General features: G+C 39.9%; 1 protein-coding gene across 3 annotated transcripts in view; it reads right to left on the bottom strand.

Annotated features, from left to right (window-relative positions):
• Window positions 1–11434, bottom strand: part of RAB5A (RAB5A, member RAS oncogene family) — a 34001-nt gene extending 22567 nt beyond the window's left edge. For 2 of the 3 annotated variants that reach the window (XM_069088461.1, XM_069088463.1), the window contains exons 1-3: window positions 11282–11423; window positions 9332–9427; window positions 8259–8515 (exon numbers count right to left, since the gene is read on the bottom strand). In XM_069088461.1, the coding sequence (XP_068944562.1) occupies window positions 8259–8421 (163 nt within the window). In that variant the 5' untranslated portion in view covers window positions 8422–8515; window positions 9332–9427; window positions 11282–11423. Of the gene's footprint in view, window positions 1–8258; window positions 8516–9331; window positions 9428–11281 lie in introns of all 3 variants that reach the window. The other variant, XM_069088462.1, reaches the window with a different exon arrangement.
• Window positions 11435–24967: the final 13533 nt, after the last annotated feature.

The raw sequence follows: 24967 nt of genomic DNA, 5'->3' as shown, positions 1-24967 counted from the left end.
ACTATAGAGGCCATTTAGCACAGGTGCAAACAGATCATCATGCATCAATGACTTGATAGGGTCATCACAGCCTATCAGATGGTAACACAATAATCAGCATTCTTAATTCCTAAACAACTTGAGATTAAATTATAATTCTTGCCTTCTTTCTTATGAATAAAATCGAATGCCAGCTAGGTAGTACAGTGGATAGTATTGTGTCTGGGTTTATGAAGACCTCAGATCAAATCTGGTTTCAGACACTTCCTAGCTATGTGACTGACAAATCACTTCACCACTTTCCTCATCTGTAAAATGTGGATAACAATAGCACCTATCTCCCAGGGTTGCTGTGAGGATAAAATGAGAGAACAGGTAAAGTGCTTTGAAAACAAAGTGCTAGAAAAATGCTAGTTATTAGACAGCAATAAAGATGGTAAGAGGCATGTAGGACATGTCACACATGGATGGAATGGATAGAAAAGAGAACATTCAGAGGGATATAATAGCAGTCCCAAGTTTTTGAAGGATTGCCAAGTGGGAGACAACTATCACTACTCAGCTTGAGGGCAGAAACAGGAACAACAGGAAATTGCCAAGAGGCAAACTTAAAGATAAGAACAAAAATTCCTAAAAAATGAGATCAGTCTAAAGGGAATGGATTGCCTTAGGAGGTAATGAGTATTGTTAGAAAGTATTTTAGATAAGGTATAGGCTGGACTAGAATGCTTCTCAATTCTCTTTCTAGTACTCTGATTCAATGATTTTTCCCTTCTGCCTAGGGTGCTCTCTCTACCATCCCTGGGGGCTGGGACAGAGGTCCAGTTTCTGGAAGTGTTTTAGTAGCTGGGAGAGGTCGAGGCAGGGCAGCAATTATGGGATATGACTGGGAGGCAGGGAGAGGTCCAAGGTGTTGGCAGATATAGGAACAGGACTTCAGGAGCATGAAGTGCCAAGCCCCAGCCTTGGCCTTAGTCATCATGATAACCACAAAATTCTTCTCACTAATCTTAAATTCTAAATTTGGCTAACATCATGAAGACCTTCCTACAGAGATGAGCTTCTGCCCAGACACAGGGAAGACCTCATAATGCTTCTTTAATTTAATCTTCCTCTTTAGCACCTTGCCCAGGCTCCAGGTGATGGTGACCACTAAAGTGGAACAAGGACAAGTGGTGACATGGCCAAATGTCTGTTGGTTTCTATGTCAGATGTGGCTCTAATTGTTGTAGATCTTTTGAGCCACACCCTAACCTTAGCCTTCTAAAACAGAATGTTGCAAGATTTTCAGCAAAATTTCCATGGGGAAAAAAAGAGCTTAAAAAGGAAAAAAAATGTGATGTTTAAAGCAGTAAACTTTGGTCCTTAGCAAATAAACTTTTGTGAAATATTCCATTCCTTGATTTTTGGACCTAGGATCTTAGAAGGAGAAAGAATTCTTCATATTACAGATAAGTAAGGCTCAATAGATAGAGCACTGGGCCTGAAGTCACTAAGACCTAAGTTCAAATCCAGCCTCAGACACTTACTAGACCCTGGGCAAGTCACTTAACGTCTGTTTGCTTTAATCTGGAGTAGAAAAGGGCAAACCATTCTAGTATCTTTGACATGGACAATGCAGTCATGAAGACATGACTAAATAACTGAACAACAAACTAAGGCAAAGAGAAGTGGAATGACTTCGTAAAAATCAAAGCTATTTTTTTTGGAGGGGGGAAGGCAGGACAACTGGGGTTAAGTGACTTGCCCAAGGTCACATGGCTAGTAAGTGTTAAGTGTCTGAGGTGTGATTTGAACTCAGGTCCTCCTGACTCCAGTGCCGTTCCTCTATTCACTATGCCACCTAGCCGCCCCTGTCAAATCTATTCTTGTCAGTCAAACTAGAACTCATGTCTCCTGAACTTTAGAGTTCTCTGTAAGGTGTAAGAGCTTGAAAATAGTTACACAGTAGACATCCACAGTGGGTTAAACACGTTGTTACTTGAATGTAATGAAGTCTTACTGTACCATAAGAAACAATGATGAAGAAGGGAAGTCTGGAAGACATATATAAACTGATTCAATGTTAAGTAAACAGAACCAGAAAAACAATGTAGGCCCATGGTTCTCTCAAACTTTCTGATCTCATGATCCCTTTATACTTTTAAAAACTGAGAACCCCACAAAGAGTTCCTGTTTATATGTATTTATATCTACCTATATTTATACTAGAAATTAAAACATCTTTGATTATGAAAATAGTTTTGACCTTGTGGTCTCACTGAAAAGGTCCCACCTTAGCTCATACTTTAAGAACCTTTGATACACAGAGCAATACTAAAAAGACAAAAAGAATAAAAAGTGAAAAAAGAATACTGTGTAATTATAATACTCAAAGTTGGCTTCAGAGAGAAGAGAAAATGTACCTCCTTCCCTTCTTTGCAGAAATGGAATACTATTGGCATGGGACACAACATATACTACCAGATTTGATCAATGTTGTCTGCTGAACTGCTTTTTCCCATCTTTTTAATTTTTTGTTATAAGGGATGGTGCTCTGGGGAAGGAATATATTCAGAAATGAAGGTGAAGTAAAAACAAAAATAGCAGTAAAATTCAAAAAGAAGACAGTCAATTACTCAGACTATTAGGTTAAAAAAATTGTAAACTTTCCATTCTAACTATTTGAACAAGAATCAGTCCATAATACTCCTCAACAAGTGGTCTTCCAGCTTTTGCTTCAATACCTAAAATGAAGGGGACTCTAATCTTCCAAGGCAGATAAGTTTCACTTTTAGATACCTTTATAAGGAAGTTTTCCTTTACTCGAAGCCCAAATCTGCCTTGGGATTTTGGGACAGCTTATTTTAAGTACTTGTAAGGACATAAGGTACTTTCTTTCCTTTATAGGTCAGAGCAGAATGGTGCAAGATGAAACAAAGTATATTTGTATTAACCCCCCCCCCCCCCCATTCCAAGAGACTATATGCCTTCTAAAGGTACCAATGAATTTAACTGTATTATTTCTTCTGTTTAAAACCAAAGCCTTTAAAATTTTAAAGTTATCAAGCATAATTAAGTATGATTGCTTCAGAAAATATTTCTCTCAGTGAGAAAGCCTGTTTTCTATTTTTTCTTCTCCAAGGTAAAGAATCTTTCTAAAAAATCATACTGAGATTGAGAATATACAATGCCCAAAAGGAACAAAAAAATTAGAGGGTATTCTAAAGCCATTGTTTCAAAAGGCATATTTTTCTCCTCTGCCTTAACCTTAATGTTAAAAGCCACAATGGTAAAATGGTAATGTATACTAGACTAGAATGAGGAACACTTGATATGGTTCCATTTGCTTCAGCATGTAAACTTTTTTTCTGACCTAGTTCTTAGTACTCAGACTTAGCTTTTCTAATAATCTTTACTTCAGTTTAAAAAGTCACTTAATGTTCATCTATATGGAGTCCTTCCTCTCTCTGCACTTTTCCTAAGAGAAAATCCTTACAAATTACTTAATAATTCAAAAGAATATAAGCTCCTAAATGGCAGGGCCTTTTATTTTTGTCTCTGTGTGTTTAGTGTCTAGATGAGTGCCTGACAGCAGGACAAGGATAAGGACAAGCCCTGTGATTTCACTGATAAAGGCAAGTCCTACATGGAGACTCCCTCTACAAAAGTAGGCAAACACATTTTCTGTAACTCAGTCTTGGAAAGAGTTTCCAAGAGTTCTGAGATCTTAAGTGACTTCTTGGGGTCACACAGCTAGTACATGTCAAAGGCAAGACTTCAGGACTAGCTATCTATGAAGTTTTGCTGCCTTTTATGTGAATTATAGTAAGCATTAAATGTTTGAGGCATGAAATGTTGAATGGGGTGAAGTAATGTATTTTTGAAGGACATATGTGGTTGTCTATAAGAATGTTTTATTAACTACTCTACTGAAAATCAAAGTCCTTAGCGTTTTAATGTGGTCCTTAATAAAATACAGTATAGTACAGAACTCTGACTTGAAGTCTGAGGATCTGGCTTTGGTACCTATCTGCTCCTCACTATGTGACCTTCAGTAGACCTATCTTCCCTAGCCTCTGGAGTAAAAATTCTTTCAAATCCCTTGCCAGCTCCAAATCTTATAAATGACTCCAATAAACAGTATTCCCAAAGTAATGAAAATTGTGGACCTAAACAAATTTGTTAATGGATTTCCCTTATTTTTGTGCTCTAAATTTCAAACAACTGAGAAGTTGAATACACTAGGAATAACATTAGATGCCTACCATGTCATGCATTGAACAAAAATATTGTTTGTAATTTAGACAGATTAAATATGTAGTGGTCTGTGAAGAGCTGACCAGACAATGATAATATACTGTATCCTATTATTACAGCTTTTAACGTGCTCTTTTTCCTCTATATGCTGATGTTGAAAAAATAAGAGACTGAAGACATTTTTTTCAAGTACTGTACACTGGATGCTGAATTTAGCTCAAGAACTGGCCCCTGCCATTTCCTAATTAAGCTGTTTCGCTGGACATATGGGAGAGTTTGGAGGGAACCACAGTCTTTGTATGCCAGGGTCTGTAGGCAGGATAGCAATTCTAAGGCTCCTTCATCAGACAGTGACCTGGTATGTACTCCTGTAGATGTTACTTAATAGCCAGTAAAAATAAACATGAATGCTTCTGTGTCTTCAGGATGTTATAGGGGTTATGGAGACAGAAGAAATTAGGGTATAGAGGGAAGAGAAAGATCATCAAGGGCTTATTAAATGGCTATTGTGAACCCAGAGATATAGGAGCAAAACCTACTTTAATGTTCCTTGCAGTTACCAGGGTTCTTTGGTGGCAATGTGATTAACACACACAGCCCCCCAAATTCTAAATTACTGCTAGTTTCATCAAAAGAGGAAGACATAAACAGTGAGTAGAAGAGGCAGTGTATGGTATAGCAGAGTGTGAGACTTGGAGTGAGAAAGAACTGAGTTCAAATCACTCCTTTAATACTTGCTATGTCAGTGGCCACTGAGCTCAATTGGCCTCTCTGAGGCTCACTTTCCTCAGGTGAGGTCCTCACAGAGCTGAATGTTGTACGGAAAGCAGCATAGAAGACAACTTGGCCTAAGATACCTCTTTTAAAACCATCCTTTCCAAAGGCTCTAAATCACTATCGATTGGAGAAATATAAAATTAAAAAAACCTATGAGGTACCACATCACACCTATCAGATTGGCTAACATGACAAAGCAGGAAAACTGGAACACGAATACATTGTTGGTGGAGTTGTGAATAAATTTCATCATTATGGAGAGCAATTTGGAACTATGTCCAAAGGGCTAGAAAAGGGGTGGCTAGGTGGCACAGTGAACAGAGCACCAGCAGTGGAGTCAGGAGGACCTGAGTTCAAATCTGGCCTCAAACACTTAACACTTACTAGCCATTTGACCTTGGGTAAGATACTTAAACCCAAATGCCTTGCCTTGCCCCCTCCAGAAAAAAAAGGCAATCAATCAATCAAAAACAAAGGGCTAAAAATCAGTATACCCTTCGATCCAGCAATACTAGGTCTGTATCCCAAAGAGATCATAAAAAAAGGACCCAAATATACATAAAATATTCATAGCAGTACGTTTTGTGGTGGTAAAGAATTGAAAACTGAGGGGATGTCCATCAACTGGGGAATAGCTGAACAAGCTGTAGTATACGCGTGTAATGGAATACTATTGATCCATAACAAATGGTGGATTTCAGAAAAACATGGAAAGACTGACATGACCTGTCAATGAGTGAAGTGAGCAGAACCAGAAGGACATTGTAAATAGTAACAGCAACACTGTAAGATGATCAACTGTGATAGACTTAGCTCTTCTCAGCAATGCAATGATCTAAGACAATTCCAAAAGACTCATGATGGAAAATGCCATCCAGATCCAGAGAAATAACTATGGGGTCCGAATGTAGATCAAAGCATATTGTTTTCTTTCTTGTGGTTTTTCTCTTTTGTTCTGAGTCTTCTCTCACAACATGACTGATGTGGAAATGTTTAATAGGACTGTACATGTATAGTCTGTATCAGATTTCATGAGGTCTTGGGGAGGGGAAAAATTTAGAACTCAAAATCTTATATAAAAGTGAATATCTAAAACTAAAAACTAATTAAAAAACCTATCCTTTCTATGAGTCTTGAAGGCAAGAAGCATGTATTCCACTCCTTGCTTTCTCTCCCTGTGACCTCAAGTTGTACCCTCTAGCAAATTTATGAAGAGCTATATGAATGTTAGTTATTATCATTTTATAGAGACAGTAACACGTATTATTCAGACAGGTTACTATAAATATTAAGAATAGGAAATAATTGAATTACAAAAGGATTACAAGCAGACCTGATTTCAAATCTAGCTTCAGATAGTTCCTAGTTGTGACCTTAGGAAAGTCACTTAACCTCTCACTGCTTGACAAAGGGATGAAGAAAATGGCAAACCAAACCAGTCTTTGCCAAGAAAACTCCAAGACAGCTGGTCCACACAGTAATGAAAAGTTGGAGTGAGCAATTAAACAACAAAACTTTAAAACTGAGTAAACTGAGGCACTCAGTTAAGTGACTTGCTCAAGGTCACACAGCTAGTAAATGTCTGAGGCTGAATTTGAACTTAGGTCTTCTAGACTCCAGGTCTGAACCATCTAGTTACTCTATAGTAACCTCATTTAACTACCAGCATAGTAAGAAAATGCTTAGTACCACTGTCATAGAAATTTAAATGTCAGTTTATGTTGTGATTTGATTTGAACTATATAAAACAGAAGATATTAAGGAAATCTTTATAGCAAGTATTCATCACTGAAAGTTAGCTAACAGAGGATAGACTATTAACATGTGAATTGAAATAATATAGAAATTTATGTAATCTTATTTGAAATATACCATCACCAGCAAATTAGGGAGGAGGGAGACAGGGGATAGGACCCTCCTTGAGAGCTTTAAAATCTTTATTACTATATCCTATTTATATCTTAGACAGAACCTTCAACATAGTGCTACCTTACATAATATTCAAATAATCTATACATTTTAAAAAAACTTTGTTCTGAAGGAGAAACAGAATTTTTTAAAAACTTGTTTAGTTCTTTAACAGATGTGTAGGCTGGGGCTGACTGCAATTAGGAAATGTACAGGTATAAAGTAAAGAATGCTATTTTATTTCTAAAACATCTTTAAGAAAACCAGAAAAATGTTTGGTGTTTTTTTTTACTATTTGATTTGAAATCTGAATTTGAAATTTGAAAAATCAAACTTCAGAGCAGAGTTGGATTATATAGAACCACTGGATCATTTTCCCAAGTGACCCTTGGGGTAACTGTACTATTTGCATCATTCTAAGTATGACATGTCCAGTTGTTACTGGAAACTCTCCCTACTAATTTGGCATCACATGCATTTGCCCAGCCCACCTTGACTTCTGCCACTTGTGCTTTGGAAGTGATTTTACATGACTAGTCAAATGGATTATCTAAAAGCATTTAATGGATGCAGAAGTGTCTCAGAAAGGTTAAGTATTAATTTCAGAGAAATCAAGTGTGCTACAAGGCAGGTCTTTAGCATCTTCAACACAAAGTCTTGTGTTCTCCCCACTATACCACACTGCTAATGCCAAAACATAATAGAAATCTGTTATTTGGGGACAAATCTGAGGACCTTAGCTCAAATTCTGCCTTTCAACACTTCTGACTTGGGGAACATCACGTGAATTACTTCACTTCCTGAAGCCTCAGTGAGGGGGCTGCACATGATAGCCACCTTTGAGGCACTTTTCCATTCTAAATCTACAATCCTGCACATTAAAGTATTTGTATCCTTCAAGGTGATAAATCTAATGGAATCAAAGTAAAAGAAAAGGACAGCTAGGTGGCGCAATGAATAGAGCAGCTATTCCACCAGCTCTGGAATCAGGAGGACCTGAGTTCAAATCCAGCCTCAGACACTTAACACTTACTAGTGTGTGACCTTGGGCAAGTCACTTAACCCCAAAATGCCCTGTCTTCCCCCTCCAAAAAGCAAAAAACAAATAAACAAAAAACCCCTAAGTAAAAGAATATACTTATGTCATCAGTAAGTGCCTACCTGCGACTGACTCACTTGCAGGATACAGACACACACCTTACCACTCATTCATAAGTGAAGCTACTATTATTTCATACTTAGGAAAGATGTCAAATAGTCTACATAAAGATTATAAATAACAAAGATCACAAAAACATGATTCAAGTCAGTATATGAATTAAATTAAATTCAGAAGGGAAAAAAAGTGTTCTCACCCCCAATGGTACTCTCTTGAAATTCATGAAATTGGCCCTTCACAAATCGAAGCACAAGACTTGATTTTCCAACAGCAGATTCACCAAGAAGTACTAGTTTGAACTGGCAAATTTTATTCCCAGTATTTGGCCCATTGGGTCTTGTTGCTCCTCGATTAGCCATGTCCAAATTAGAATAAAGTCCCTAATTTCAGGTTCTTAAGTGGTAGACTTCCAGGATGTTAAGTGTCAATATTTTCCTTTCTATTGGCAATAACCTGTGAATCAAAACCAAAATAAATATCAAGTTACTAAAATGGAGAAAATAACAAAACAGATCAAATCCAATATGAATTATTTTAATGACCACAGTGTAATATCAAGAGTTCCCTGATTTTCTGGGAAATACACTCTCATTCATTCAATTTTACTAATTTTTAATTCCACAATCGAAAATGTTAAGGATTATAATCTTCAAAAATCATCCCTGTGCCATTGTTGTGGTATTATACTGCTATGGAAATGTGTTTTTGCTTTTCATTAATGACCACACAGATATACTGCTATAGATACAATTTCAAAAATATTTTGTACAACGTAATATATATATATATATATATGTATATATATATACACACATATATATAAGCATATAATTCACATGGTTTAAATCACCCAAGAATACAGGTAGTACAGTGGTTTAAAGAAAATTATTCTTATAGAAAAACTACTCCATCCTGTTTCTTTTCTCCTTTAACAATCTATTTTTAAACTTACGAGTTAGTGAACAATTTTAAGGATAATAATCAAAATTTTTCTTCCAACTTTAACCAAGACTTTTATACAAGTATGCTTAAGAAGTCACTGAACTTACACATACCTCCAACAGGATTTCTAACCCACTGTTTTATTAGGTCCTGAATTTAAGCATTATTTAGCTCCTACAAAAATGTGGCAGTCTACATAAGCAACACTCTCAATGATGAATAAATACTATTGTTCTTAGGAGGCAGCCAGGTAGCTAAGTGGTTAGAGTGCTGGGGCTGGAGTCAAGATCTGAGTTCAAATCCAGTCCAAATCCTTAAGATACTCACTAGCTGTGTGACTCTAGGCAAGTCAATTAACCTGCTTGCCTTAATCCAATGGAGAAGGAAGCAGCAAATCACTCCAATATCTTTGCAAAGAAAATCCTATAGAGGATAAATACAGTCAGACAGTAACTGAACAACAACAAATTGTTCTTAGTCCATAAAACAAATGTGGAAACATTTGCCTGCAAAAACTATTCTTAACTAATGGGAAAATAGTTTATTAGGTGTCCACATGATGGGGACAATGATTAATTGCCAATGCAATGTCTTGTAGACTTAAAATGCACTAACACACCTACCCAGGATATGACTGACAGCAACTGAAACACTCCCTAGATGTGTGATGTGGCATGATTTGTAAAACTGCATATTAGAATACTGAGCAAGGATATTATACGTTTATACTTGTTAGTCATCTAACAGTAAGCTCTTTGAGGGGAAGGAACTTTTTTGTCTATGTGCATACAGTGCCTAGTAAATAAAAGGCACTTGTCAATGCTTGAAGTCAACAACCATTTATTAATTACCTACTGTGTGTTCGATGTTTAATGATTATGCTAAAGTTCAATCAAAAAAGTCTCAGTTCCAAAGCACAGTTAGGCATATTGCTGTGTTAATTTCAAAATTTGCATCGAAAGACTAGACTTGCATAAAATTAATCTAGGCCGTTTAAGCTGCTAGTAATAGCAGTAAGAGTTTTACAAATGTCTCATTTTATCCTAACAGACCAGAGAGATAGGTATTATCACCCCCATTTAAGTAAGATGAGGTTGGAAAGGTTAAACGATTTCTCCAGTTGCTAGTAGCTGAGATTAGCTTTGAACTCATGGTTTGGGAGAAACAACTTTACAGTCATTCTATTTAACAAAATTGTGAAGGCCTGCATTTTCATTCTGTGCCTTTTAGCTGAGCATTTTGGTATTTAAGCTTGGGATTTGTTTTCTAGTTAACAAACTAAAAATTTTAAAGGAAAAATTTAATTAGATTTAGTTGGGTGGTTGGACAAGACTAAGTAAAAATAATAAAGATAGGCTTTCAAATCTTCATATTTACATGAGATATGGCTCTCACATCACACCACTCACCTCTACTAGAATATTTAAATTATTTATCATAGTATTTTAAGAATGCAAAAGATAGTTAAGTGGATGATAACTTATCAAAGGCATTTCCTCCCACCCCCATTCCAGCAGGCTTTAATAAAAACAATTCTAAAGCACTAAAAATTGCTTTTTTTTTGCTCACATAATAGCTAACAATGATAAAGCACCTTAAGGTTTGCAAAGCACTTCACAAATATTACCTCATTTTATCCTACAAAATTATTGATAATTTCTTTAAACAGCAAAGTTTTTTTTTTTTTAAGTCTTTTTGGAAGGAGCGTGGGGTCGGAGTTTCGTCTGTGAGCTCACCCATCTGAGGGCCTGGGGAGAAACCTTACGGAACAGGGGCTTCTGTACAAATGAGCTTTTCGCATAGCAGAGAACACCCCGGTTTTACTTGGCCCCCCGCCCCCCGCCAGGGGCTCTGCACGGACTTTCCCTCATCAGCGCTCCTCCAAGGACCTTTCGAAGATCATTTAGTCCAGCCCCCTCGTTTTGCAGAGGAGGAAACTGAGGCCCCAAGAGCGGCTCGAAGCCTTCCCGGGCATTAAACACGTCTGCGGGCGCCGGGGTCCGCACAGGCTCAGGCTGAAGCCCCACCGAGTCCTGCCCCTCCCAGAAGGGCCCCTAACCCCCGCATTAGCCCAAAGGGAAGCCCAACAGGTGGACGACGAGGCTCGGGCTGAGAGGCTCCGGGGACGAGCCCGGGGCGGTCCGGCCGGCCCAGAGCGCAGTCCCCGAGCTGGCCCGGCTGCCCGGGCCGGGGAGGGCCCCGGGCCGCCATCTTGGGCCGGGAGCAGGGACACCGGCTGGGCCGGGCCTGGGGCGTGCGCCCGGCTCCGCTCGTTACCTGGCGCGGCGGGGCCGGCGTCTCTTCAAGGACGAGGCCCGGGGCCGGCGTCTCCTCCGCGGCCTGGCTGCACCTCGTCGCGCCGCTCCCCTCCCTCAGACTGGCCGGTGCTGGGCTCGCGCCGCTGGGGCCGCCCCCGTCGGGCTCCGTCCCCGCCTCCCGCCGCTCCTCCCCCTCGGCCGGAGCCGGGCGCCCACGGCCGCCGCCGCCGCTTCCTCCTCCGCCCCTTCCTCTTCTGGCTCTCCCGGGCTCAGCCGCCGGACGCCTTCCGAAACCAAAACACAAACACCAGCCCCAGCGCGGCCGCCACTTCCGCCCCCCGGCGCCGACCTCGCCGCCGCCGCCGCCGCCACGTCCGCGCACGTAGCGCGAGCCTCTACGTCACTTCCTGTTCGCGGATCCGCCCAACGCCTCCCGCCTCCCGCTCCTCCCCTCGGCTAGTCTCGGCCCCGCCCCTCCCTCGCCGCGGCCTTGGCCTCCCGGGCTTTCCCGGTTTTTCTCTGCTCCTCACCGCTGCCGCTCGTGCTGGAACCTTGGGTCTGCGGTGTCGGGGCCCGCACGGGCTGCCCCACGCTGCGCACCGCCTCAGACGCTTCCCGTCAGGCGCAGGCTCGGTCCTGCTGTGGAGGGGAAGGGCGGCTGAGCGCGCCCAGGCCCCGCGGGGTGTAGTCTGTGGGGGCGGGAGGAGCCCCGCGAACACCCACTGGCCGTCAGCAGTGATAACCGCAACAGCAGCCATGTGCGCAGCGCATCCAGATGCTCTAAGCGCTTCGGGCGAATCGCCTCCCGCCAGGGGCAGTTAGGAGCACCATTTTACAGATGGGGAAACTGAGGCTGCGAACGGCGACGTGTCTGAAGCCGGGCTCTGGCTCCCTAGGCTGCCCGGCTGGCCGGGCCGGATGTCCAGGACCCTGCCCCGAGCAGGGAAAGGGATCGGTGGAGGGAGATCCCCGGCCGCTGCCTCCCCGAGGGCAGGGTGAAAAGTGAAAAGTGAAAAGCCCTGTCCCGAAGGAGCTTCCGTGAACAAGCTTGCAGGACTGACCATCTAGGCTGGTGGGGGAGTTCCTCCATTCTGGAGAGAGGAGCTCGGTGCAAGTGGTGTCCCCCAGGGCCCTCCCCCAGTCATTCAGGCCTGGCGCCTCGGCTCTGTGCCCCACCCCACACTGACCACCCACACGTTCCTGAGCCAAAGCTTGTCTTCTCTACCTCTGTATTTATACACACAGACTCAGTTTCTCTGCCTTTCTTCAAGATATCTACGTGTATGCATGCCTACATACACACATACATATGTACATGTGGTTAACGTGTCCACTTAGCTGCCACCCTTATTTATCACCTCTCTTCTGACTATTGCTATAGCCTTCTCTTTGGTCTCCCTACCACTCCCCACTCTCATCTTCAGTTCAGCCACCAAAATGATCTTTGTAAAAAGCATCGGCTTCTGTTGGCTTCCTATTATCTGCAGGATCAAAATAAACTGTTTGACATTTAAAACTTTTCAAAACCTGGCCTTTTCCTATGTTTCCTATCTTCGTATAGTCTACTGACCTCCTGGTACTATGCAATCTAGCTTTATTGACCTACTTGCTGTTCCTTGCTCACATGACACTGTATGGAGTCTCCATGCATTTGCCTCTACTGATCTGTCTGCTTACTTTCCATTCTTAGTTTCTTTGGCTTCTTTGAATCCCATCTTTTGTGGGAGCCTTTTCTGACTCTGCTGCTGCCTATATCTCACAGAGATTGCTCTCCATCTACTTTTTATCGTGTATCTGCTACTATTACTACTACCACTTATAATTTATATAATATTTTTTAAGGTTTGAAATGTAATTCTATCATTCAGTCGTGTTCAACTCTTCATAGCCCCATGGACCATAGCATGCTAGGCCAGTCTATACCATTTCTTGAAGTTTGTTTCCATAACACCATCAACCCATCTCATCCTCTGCCATCCCCTTTTCCTTTTGCCTTCAATCTTTTCCAACATCAGGGTATTTTCCAAAGAGTCCTGTCTTCTCATTATGTGGCCAAAGTATTTAAGCTTCAGCTTCAGTATTTGACCTCCCAATGAACAGCGTGAATTAATTTCTTTATTGACTGATTTGATCTCCTTGTTGTCCAAGGGACTCTCAAAAGTCTTCTCTAGCACCACAATTTGAAAGCATCAATTCTGCAGCACTCAGTTTTCCTTTTAGTCCAACTCTCAGCCTTGCATTGCTACTGGAAAAACCATAGCTCTGACTATATGGACCTTTGTCAGCAAGGTTATGTCTCTGCCTTTTTAGCATGCTGTCCAGATTTGCCATAAATTTCCTTTGAAGGAGCGTCTTTTAATTTCATAACCACAGTCACTGTTCTGTAGTGATCTTAGTGCCCAAGACCATAAAATCCAATACTGCTTCTATTTCTTCTCCCTCTGTTTGCCAGGAAGTGATGGAACCAGTTGCCAAGATCTTAGTTTTTTTGATGCTAAGCTTTAAGCCACCTTTTTACACTTTCCTCTTTCATTCTCATCAAGGGACTTAATTCTTCTTCACTTTCTGCCTTCAGAGTGGTATCAGGGATACATCCCTGAGGTCGTTGATAGTTTTCCCAGAAAACTTTAAGTCCAGCTTTTGAATCATCCATCCTGGCATGTTCCGTGATGTACTCTATATATGTTAAAGTGCCAATATAGAGCTTTTTTTTTCAACCCTTAACCAGTCAGTTGTTCCACATTTAAATCTAACCGTTGCTTCTTGACCTGCATATAAGTTCCTCAGGAGTCAAGTAACATAATCTGATATTCTCATCTCTTTGAGGACTTGCCACACTTTATTGTGATCTACACAGAAAAAGGCTTTAGTGTAGTTAGTGAAGCAGAAGTAGATGTTTTTTTCTGGAATGCTCTTACTTTCTCCATCATCCAGTGAATATTGGTAATTTGATTTCTTGTTCCTCTGCCTCTTTGAAAACCATCCTGCTCTTTTGGTAATTTTTGGTTCACATATTGATGAAGCCTAATTTGCAGAATCTTAAGCATACCCTTGCTGGTATGTGAAATGAAAACAATTGTTTGGTAATTTGAACGTACTTTAGCATTGCTCTTCTTTTTTGGTTTAAAGGAATTAGTAACATTTCTTTTTTCTTTTTTTTTCATTTTTCAAATGCTTTATTAACTTCTGATTTACATCATTAATTTCCGTCAGATTTTGAGTTGCAAATTTTCTCCCCGTTTTCCCCCTACCCACCACCCCAAAATAGAAATCCCACAGGATATCCCCACCTCCAATCTGCTCTCTCCCATATCTTCTCTCATACCCCCTTCTACTTTTCCAGTAGGGAGTGGTGGAACTCTATGCCCCAGTGCCTGTATATCTTATTTCCCAATTACATGTAAAATAGTATTAATGATAGTATATATATATATAATTTTAAACATTTGATTTTAAAACTTTGGATTCCAGATTCAATCCCTTCCTCCCTTGTCACCCACCCTTACTCAGAAGATAAGCAGTTCAGTATAGGTTGTACATGTGTAGCTAATGCAAAACATTAACATAGAAGATATATTATAAAGACTGACTATATTTCCCTCCCTCCTATCCCACCACCCACTTGTTCTGTTCTCTGCTTTGATCCCGTCCCTTTTCAAAAGTGAGTGCTTCCAACTTCCCTCCCCCCCAGCCTGCTCTCCCTTCCATCATTCCCCCTCTCATTCCCTTCCCCTTACTCTCCTGTAGGGTGAGATACCCTATTTAGTGTGTATGTCATTCCCTCCCCGGGCCAAATTCAATAAGAATAAGGTTGACCCATTCCCTTTTGCCTTCCTATTCTTCCCCCGCCCCCATTGTAACCATTTTCCCTTGCCTCTTCTATATGAGATAGTTTATCCCATTCTGTCTCCATCTCCTCTCATTATATTCCTCTCTCACCTCTTAATTTTACCTTTTAAGTATCATCCCTTCCTATTAAGTTGGTCCTGTGCCCTCTTTGTATGTATACCTGTAAACATATGTACACACATTCACATATGTATTTATATGCCTGCATATCCTCTGATATAGACACATATATATACACACATATATACATATATATATTTCTATTCCCTTCAACTATTTTCATACTGAGAAAAGTTTCATCAGTTACAATTATCATTTTGCAATTAGGAATGTTAATAGTTCAACTTTGATAAGTGGCTTATGATTTATTTTCCCTGTTTATCTTCTCAAGCTTCTTTTGCTTCTTGTATCTGAATGTCAAATTTTCTATTCAACTCTGGTTTTTTCATCAAGAATGTTTGAAAGTCCTCTATTTCACTGAATGAACATATTTTCCCCTGAAACAGTTTTTCTGGGTAGGTGATTTTTGGTTTTAATCCCAGCTCCTCTGCCCTCCAGTATATCATATTCCAGGCCCTTCGATCCTTCAGTGTAGAAGCTGCCAGATCCTGTGTTATCCTGATTTTGTTTCCACAATATTCAAATTGTTTCTTCCTGGCTGCTTGTAATATTCTTTCCTTGATCTGGGAATTCTGGAACCTGGCTATAATATTCCAAAGAGTTTTCTTTTTTGTTTTTGGAGAGAGGAAGGCAGGGTAATTGGGGTTAAGTGACTTGTCCAAGGTCACACGGCTAGTAAAGTGTCTGAAGCCAGATTTGAACTCAGGTCCTCCTGACTCCAGGACTGGTGCTCTATTCACTGTGCCACCCAGCTGCCCCCCAAGGATTTTTCTTTTTGGAATCTTTTTCAGGAGATGATCGGTGGATTCTTTCAACCTCTATTTTGCCTTCTGGTTCTAAAACATCAGGGCAATTTTCCTTGAGAATTTCTTGGAGGATGATTTCTAGGTTCTTTCTTTGATTCTGGCTTTCAGGTAGTCTAATAATTTTTAAATTATCTCTCCTGGATCTATTTTCCAGGTCAGTGGTTTTTCCCATGAGATATTTCACATTGCCTTCTATTCTTTCATTTGTTTGGATCTCTTTAACATCATCTTGATTTCTCATAAAGTCACTAGCTTCCCTTTGCTCCATTTTAAATCTGAGGGAATGATTCTCCTCATTGAGCTTTTGAGCTTCTTTTTCCAGCTGGCAAATTCGGCTTTTTAAGGCATTCCTCTCCCCATTGCCTTTTTGAGCCTTTTTTTGCCAATTTGGTTAGTCTGTTTTTTAAGGTGTGATTTTCCTCAGTCAGGCTGTTGACTCTCATTTCATAATTTTCTTGCATCATTCTCATATCTCTTCCCAATTTTTCCTCCACTTCTCTTATCTGCTTCTTAAGGTCCTCTATGGCCTGTAACCAGCTTGTATTTTTCTTTGAAGCTTTTGATGCAGGAGTTCTGACTTCACTGTCTTCCTCCTGTTCCATGCTTTGCTCCTTTTTGTCCCCAAAATAGGAGTCTAATGTTGGATTCTTCTGTTTGTTTTGTTTCCTTTGCCTGGTCATGTTCCCCTCAGTCTCTTGATCCCTGGGCTTTTTGCCACTGTAGGACTCTGCCACCAGACAGGGGAGCTTTCACCCCAAAGCTGGGGTTTTCTCAGCTGCTGGAGGTATTAGTTGGGTGCCCTCTCTGAAGCCTCCACATGCTCTGGCAAGCTGGTCACACACCCCAGGACCTCCACCCTAGACTACAATCCAGATCCAAGCAGGTTAAAGCAAGATTGCTTACCCTTCAGACAGGTGGCTTGGTGTAATGAAAATGCAAATTTAAAGATCTTCCCTGCCCCTAGGCCCTTTGATAGGCTTAAGAGACACTTGAGAACCTTCCTTGATTTGCAAATATACTCTGCCTCCTAATAGGCTGAATGTGGTCACATGGAGCCTGTGGCAGGAGCCTTGGTTTTCAGGAATGCCCACACCTTGATGCTGTGTGATTGGGCGGTGGCTCAAGAGGGTGGTTACATTCTCTGACCCAGGAGAAGGCTATATAATCCCTGATGTGAAGCTTTGCTTTGGGGCTCACTTTGAGAAGTGTTCTGTGATTTGATCAGATGACACTCTGGGAAGCCATTGTTGAGAGCCCCCCGGCTTTGAAAAACCCAGCTGTTGATTTGGTATGGATGTAATGGTTGGACAGTTTGGAAACCTGTCTGCTTGATCTGTTTCTCTGTCTTGACAATTCTTTCTGTATACTCTGAAGTTCGGGGTGCTGACCTTTTTCCCCTGAACAAGGTAAAGGATATATATTTGACTGATTAAAGTAAGCTTGTTAACCCATTTTGAGTTGCTTTCCTTTAACAAAGCAGATCTAAGAACCTGTGTTGGCAGCCACCCTGTGGTTGCTGGGGTGCTTGCTGGTACTCTTGGTCCCCCTACAGTCTGCAGGCCAGGAGATGAAGCTGCAACACGGCGCCAGCTGAGCCAAGGTGTCTGAGTGGCTTCTCGCCCTGGGGGCAAAAGCTGTGCTCTCCCAACTACTGGTCCCAAAGTTCAGACTGCACTGACCTCTCACTTTGTCCTTTGCATGTATGTGTTGATAAATCTGGAAACGGCCACAGCTGCTGGTGATCTGGAGTCCCTCCTGCTGGCGGCTAATCTGACCCACCCTGGGGCTAAAACCTCTGGCTCACCTGGGCCTGGGCTTGGCTCCCAGAGCTATGTGCTGTCTGATTCCTGCCAGCCTGCCGGGCTGTCCTCAGAGGGAGGTTAGCTTCGCTGTGTCATTTTGTGGGTTGTGCAGCTCCAAAGTTTGTTCAGAGTCTCCTTTTACATGGATTGGGGAAGGTGGAAGCCAGAGCCACATGGAGGTCATGCTTCTACTCTGCCATCTTGATTCCCTAACATTGCTCTTCTTTAGAATTGGGACATAGAGTGCAATTTTCTAATCCAGTGGCCACGGCCAAGTTTTCCAAATTTACTGGCATACTGAATGCAGCACTTTGATAGTATCATCTTTTAGGATTTTAAATAGATCAACTAGAATTCCATCACTAGCCTTAATGTTAGCAGTTCCTTTTTTAAAAATTTTTTTTATCTTTATTAATTTGTTTACTTTCAGTTTACAGGATTCATTTCCACAATTCCTTGAGTTTCAAATTTTCTCTCCCTCCCCCCCTTCCCTCTCATGGTGGCATACAATCAGGTATAGTATCTGCTAATACTTTCACATTAGTCAGGTTATAAAGAAAGATTGTATCAGATGGAATGAACAATGGGAAAGAGGAAGCAAAACCAAATAAGAAAAAGAAAAAGAGCAGGTAGTTTGCTTTAATCTGTGTTCAAACTCAGTTCTTTCTCTGGGTGTAGACATCTCTCTCCATCATGAGTCCTTTGGGGTTGATTTATAACCCTGGATTGCTGAGAAGAGTCCAGTGTATCAAAGTTGGTCCTCACATGTACGTCATGTCTGTAATTGTGTACAAATTTCTCCTGGTTCTACTCTTCTCACTCAGCATCAGTTCGTATAAGCCTCTTTAGGTAGATATGAAGTCCATCTGCTCCTAGTTTCTTATAGCACAATAGTATTCCATTACATTCATATACCACAACTTGTTCAGCCATTCCCCGATTGATGGGCAACCCCTTAATTTCCAATTCTTTGCCACCACAAAAAGAGCTGCTATAAATGTTTTTGTACATATAGGCCTTCCTCCCACTTCTATGATCTCTTTGGGATACAACCTTAGAAGTGGTATTGTTGGATCAAATGGTATGAAATTATTTATAGCCCTTTGGGCATAATTCCAGATTGCTCTCCAGAACGGTTGGATCATTTTACAACCTCACTAGCAATGCATTAGTGTTCCGATTTGTCCACATCCTCTCCAGCATTTGTCATTTCCCTGTTTTGTCATCTTAGCCAATCTGACTGGTGAGATGTGGTACCTCAGAGTTGTTTTGATTTGCATTTCTCTAGTCAATAGTGATTTAGAGCATTTTTTATATGCTTATAAATATCTTTAATTTCTTCCTCTGAAAACTGCCTGTTTATATCCTTTGACCATTTATCAATTGGGGAATGACTTGTATTCTTATAGATTTGAATAAATTCTTTGTATATTTTAGAAATGAGTCCTTTATCAGAAACATAGGTTGTAAAAATTCTTTCCCAATTTTCCTCTTCCCTCCTAATCCTGGTTACATTGGCTTTGTTTGTACAGAAGCTATTCAATTTAATGTAATCAAAATTATCCATTTTGCATTTTATAATGCTCTCTAATTCTTGTTTGGTCATAAAATCTTTCCCCCTCCACAAATCTGACAGGTAAACTATTCCTTGCTTTCCCAGATTGCTTACAGTATCGGCCTTTATACCTAGATCATGTGCTCATTTAGACTTGATTTTGGTATATGGTGTTAGATAATGGTCTATGCCCAGTTTCTGCCATACTATATTCCAGTTTTCCCAGCAGATTTTGCCAAATAGTGAGTTCTTATCCCAAAAGCTGGGGTCTTTGGGTTTATGGAACAGTAGGTTACTATAGTCATTCACTGCTGAGTCTTGTGTACCCAATCTATTCCATGATCCACTACTCTGTTCCTCAGCCAGTACCAAGTAGTTTTGAGGACTGCTGCTTTATAGTACAGATTAAAATCTGGTATAGCTAGTCCACCATCCCTAGCATTTCTTTTCATTCATTCTCTTGATATTCTGGACCTTTTGTTCTTCCAGATGAATTTTGTTACTATTTTTTTTTCTAGCTCTATAAGGTAGTTTTTTGGTAAATTGATTGGTATGGCACTAAATATATATTTTAACTTAGGTAAAATTGTCATTTTTATTATATCAGCTCGACCCAGCCATGAGCAATTGATGTCTTTCCAATTAGTTAGATCTGACTTTATTTGTGTGAAAAGTGTTTTATAGTTGTATTCATATAGGTCTTGGGTTTGTTTTGGCAGGTAGATGTCCAAATGTTTTATAATGTCTACAGTAACTTTAAATGGTATTTCTCTTTCTATCTCTTGCTGTTGAATTTCATTAAAAATATACAGGAATGCCAAGGATTTATGTGGGTTTATTTTATATCCTGCAACTTTGCCAAATTTATGTATTGTCTCAAGTAGTTTTTTACTTGATTCTCTAGGATTCTCTAAGTATATCATCATATTATCTGCAAAGAGTGATAGCTTGGTCTCTTCTTTGCCTAATTTGATTCCTTTGATTTCTTTTTCTTCTCTAATTTCGACTGAATGTTAGCAGTTCCTAAGACCCACTTGACTTTACTCTCCAGGGTGTCTGGCTCTAGATCAGTAACCACAGCATTGTGGTTATCAGTGATGTTAAAATCTTTCTTGCATAGTTCTTCTGTACATTCTTGCCACTTTCTTAATCTCTTTTTCTTTTACGTCCCTACCATTTTTGTCTTTTATCTTGTCCATTTTTGCATGAAACTTTCCTTTGATATCTCTAATTTTCTTTAGGAGGTCTGTCTTTCCCATTCTATTCTTTTCTTCTGTTCCTTTGCTCATTTAGAAAACCTTCTTATCTCTCCTTGCTGTTCTCTGGAATTCTGCAGTTCAGTTGGGTATATTTTCCCTTTCTCTTTTCCCTTTTCCTTTCTTTGTTTCCTCAGCTATTTGTAAAGCCTTATCAGTCAGCCATTTTGAATTCTTTTTCTTCAGAATGTGTTTTTTTACTGCCTTCTGTACAATGTTGTGAATGTCTGTTCATAGTTCTTCAGGCACTCCGTTTACAAGATCTACTCCCTTAAATCTGTTCATCACTTTCACTTCATATTCATATGGAATGTTATTTAGGTCATACCTATATGTTCTGATAGGTTTTTCTACTTCAATTTAAGTCAGAATTTTGCAATGAGAAGCTCATGATGTGAGCAACAGTCAGCTCCAGGTCTTAACTGACTATTGAACTTCTCCATTTTTAGCTGCAAAGTCTGTAATCCATCTGATTTTGATATTGATCATCTGGTGATGTCCATGTGTAGTTACCTTTTGAGTTGCTGAGAAAATGTTTGCTATGACCAGTGAATTGTCTTGAGAAAACTCTATTAAACTCTGCTCTGTTTTATTTTGTACTCCAAGATCAAATTTGTCCACGATTCCAATTATCTTTTGATTTCCTCCTTTAGCATTCCAAACTATGATGAATATAACTTTTTTATTTTTTTGAGAAGATGTTGTAGATGTAGAACTGATTTGTGGCCTCTTCAGCATGATTGGTTGGAGCAGACTTGTATTATTGTAATGTTGAATGGTTTGCCTTGGATTTGAACAGATGCCATTCTGTCATTTTTGAGATTCTACCCTAGTAATGCTTTTTCTGATCCTTTTATTGACCATAAGGGCTATTCCATTTCTTCTTCTTCTTCTTTTTTTTTGGCCTTTTTGGAGGGCAGTTGGGGTTAAATAACTTGCCCAAGGTTACACGGCTAGTTTTTTTGTGTGGGTGTTAAGTGTCTGAGGCCAGAACCGAACTCAAGACCTCCTGACTTCCCGGCCAGCGCTTTACTCACTTCGCCCCCTAGCCACTCCCTATTCCATTTCTTCTAAGGGATTCTGGCCACAGTAGTATATAGAATGATAAAATTCATGCATTCCTATCCATTTAAGTCCACTGACACCTAAAATGTGGATGTTTAAACTTTCTATCTCCTGTATTCCAAGGTTTGTAATGACTGTTATAAATATTATCTCATTTCATCCTCACAACAACCCTGGGGTATAGGTGTTATCATTATTCCCATTTTACATATGAGGAAACTGAGGCAAATTGAGGCTAAATAACTTGCTCAGCATCACACAGCTAGGAGATACCTAAGGCAGCATTCTAACTCAGGTCCTCTTGAATCTAAGTCCAGTGCTCTGTTCACTTAGCTATTTACAAATCACCCCCCCTTCCCATTAGTAAAGAGGTGTATGGTGAGCCACTTACTAAATGTCATTGACCAATAGACACACACACAACACACCCACACCCACAGAGGAAATACAAGGTACTTTAGGGGAGAGAAGCCACTTTCAGCATGGGGAATTGGGAGGGGGCAATTTGCGGGGGTGGATGGAGAAAGGCTTCATGTAGAAGGTGGTCATTGAACTAATCTTGAAAATTAAGGATTCCAAGATGGGGAACTCCATGCCACTCTCTTAATAAGTTTTTTAGAAGGTGCTAACCTATGTTGATAGAGGGAGTTTCCTCAACCAAAGTCCCTTTTATCAGTAAAGTCCTAGGTCCACTCCCTATCTTTATGTAGAAAGTAATAGATATGCCTTTGTGAGTACTGAATATATAGATGGCTACTAACCATCTTTGTCAGCAACATTTGTTGAATGTAGCTCTAATGCTACCATAATAGAAAAATTTTGGATTCTAAAGTTGTCTGATTCTCAGATGTCTGATATATTATAGGTAAATTAAACCACCCCTATTACTTTCTTGAATTATTTTAATATGATACATATTAGTCATGATAATACATTTTGGACTCCACCAAGAATCAGGAAGTTGGGTGTGTCAGGTTAGTTTTGTCAATGCAAGCACTATCAGCAATTTCTTAAAAGTAAATGTAAAGAGTTAGTTTGTAAAGAGTAAATGTAAAGAGGATGTTTGGAAAAAAAACCCTCACAAGTAACACAGTGGATATTTAAATTTATGAGCTTTTAATATTAAAGCCTTTTTCATTATAAATATGCTTAACATAAATGTATTACATGAACATAATGTGTTTGAAAAAATATATGTACTGAATGCTCAAAATTAAGTGAGGCAAGTCTTAGATATTTAAAAAAAATTAGAGAAGCATAATCTTTCCCTCTGGAACTTACCACTGCTACCATTTTTATCTCTTTCCTCTCACGTATCCTTCCTCATTCTTTTGTGACCACTAACTTCCTTTCTAAGCTCACCTCTCCTTTGTAAACACCTTTCATAACATAAGTCCATACAGTCATACAAATGACTTGCCTGGGATGAGTGCTGTCCAGTGACAAGCGCCTTTAGTATTCAGTGTTCATTTTCAGAGAAGTGGTAATAATCACAATGATTCTGCTTATATATTGCTTTTCACAAGGCTCTTCTGATTTTGACTTCCTTTCTATAGATAGCTTAGTAAATTTGACACCTTTCCTGTTTGCATAATTATCCTCATGGATAGATTTCAGGGAGAACATGAATAGGGGGAAAATTACATCTCTATTTATACTAACCTCTAATTCAATTTAAAAAAAATTTCCTTTGATTATTTAAAACCATTATTTGAGATGGAATCCACAGGCTTCGCTGGTCGGCCAAAGAAATCCATCTAAGCAAGAAGGCCTAGACCAACTGAATTAGGAAGTTATTGCAATATTTCAGGCCTCTTGTAATGAGAGGATGAACTTGTTATGAGAAGTGGCCACCTGAATGGTGGAGAGAACCCTATTGGCAAGGATATCTTCTAAAGATTAATGGTGTGCCTCCACAAATCAGTGGTAGTGAAGTAACTTTATCAATCTGACTACAACAATAAAGAGGTCTGCTGTGTTTCCAGGGCATATGTCTTAGATGTGACCAAGAAATTCTCAAGACCAGAAGCCTGCATGAAGGGGTAAGGAGGATACCAGCATACCCCAAGGAAATATTACCATTGGCCCTTGTTCTAGAGTATAGCCAGTATATTTCAGGGACAGAACTTGAACCCAGGTTCCACGAACTTTGAAATTAGCTCTCTAGGGGTGGCTAGGTGGTGCAGCGAATAGGGCACTGGCCTTGGAGTCAGGAGGACCTGAATTCAAATCCAACCTCAGACATTTAACACTTACTAGCCATGTGACCTTGGGCAAGTCACTTAACCCTAATTGCCCTCCAAAAAAATAAAAAGAAAATTAGTTCTCTAGCCAATGCTCCATGCCATTTCTCAGCTTCAGCACAACTTAAAATATACAAATGACAATCACAATGCACTTAGAACTGCTAAAAATGTGAATTGCCTAATGTCTTTCAAGTCTCATGAAAAGGTCTTTAAATGGAAAAAGAACATAGAGGAAGAAAATGACTTAGATATATTCCCCAAGCTAGATATTATACATAGGTGTGACACAGGAAGATTAAAATTAAAGATAACCAGAAATTCGTACAAGAAAAAACAACCAAGTCAATGGCTGCAAATATCTGTACAGAAGTATGTAAAATAATAAAGGTGAATTAGAGCTTATATTACAAGGAGGCAAATTTGATTTCATAGTAATCGTTGAGTTGGAATGAGACCTTTGACTGAAATATGTTTCTAAATGGATATATACCTTATTCAAAAGGAAACAGGTATGGTTGAATAGCCAGTGGGCTGGGGGAAGATTAATACTGTATATTATGAAGCTATATTCACTATTACTTTCTGTGACCTCGCTCCCCAATGGTTAACATACTTTCATTGTCTTCTACTCTTTCCATTTCTATGTTGAACCCCCAGCTACTGAGGAGCAAACCCTACTCCTTAATATCAGCTGCCTCATCCCTTATTCCCATCCCCTTCAACTCTACCTCCTAATATCCCCTCCAGATCTGTCCACCCCTTCCTTTTTCCTCTCTGGAATATCTGTCTGTCTGCTCCATAATGAATAAATTTGCTTTCATCTTAAATCTCCCACTTTCATCTTAAAGTTCCCAGGTCCTCAATCAATGAACTCCCATGATTTCGTCAGCAAAGAAATGGTCATACCTTTGATCTTGTTGTAATCCATAAGTATTCTATTTCCATGTTCAAGAACTCTGAATGAGCTTTATCTGATGATAGTCTTTTATCTTTCTATCTCTTCCTA

The sequence above is a fragment of the Petaurus breviceps genome, unplaced genomic scaffold (genome assembly GCF_028583685.1).
Source record: "Petaurus breviceps papuanus isolate PSGF00001 unplaced genomic scaffold, PetGlider_PUasm1.0 185, whole genome shotgun sequence".
Lineage (NCBI taxonomy): Eukaryota > Metazoa > Chordata > Mammalia > Diprotodontia > Petauridae > Petaurus > Petaurus breviceps.
This window is presented reverse-complemented; position numbering and strand designations above follow the sequence as displayed.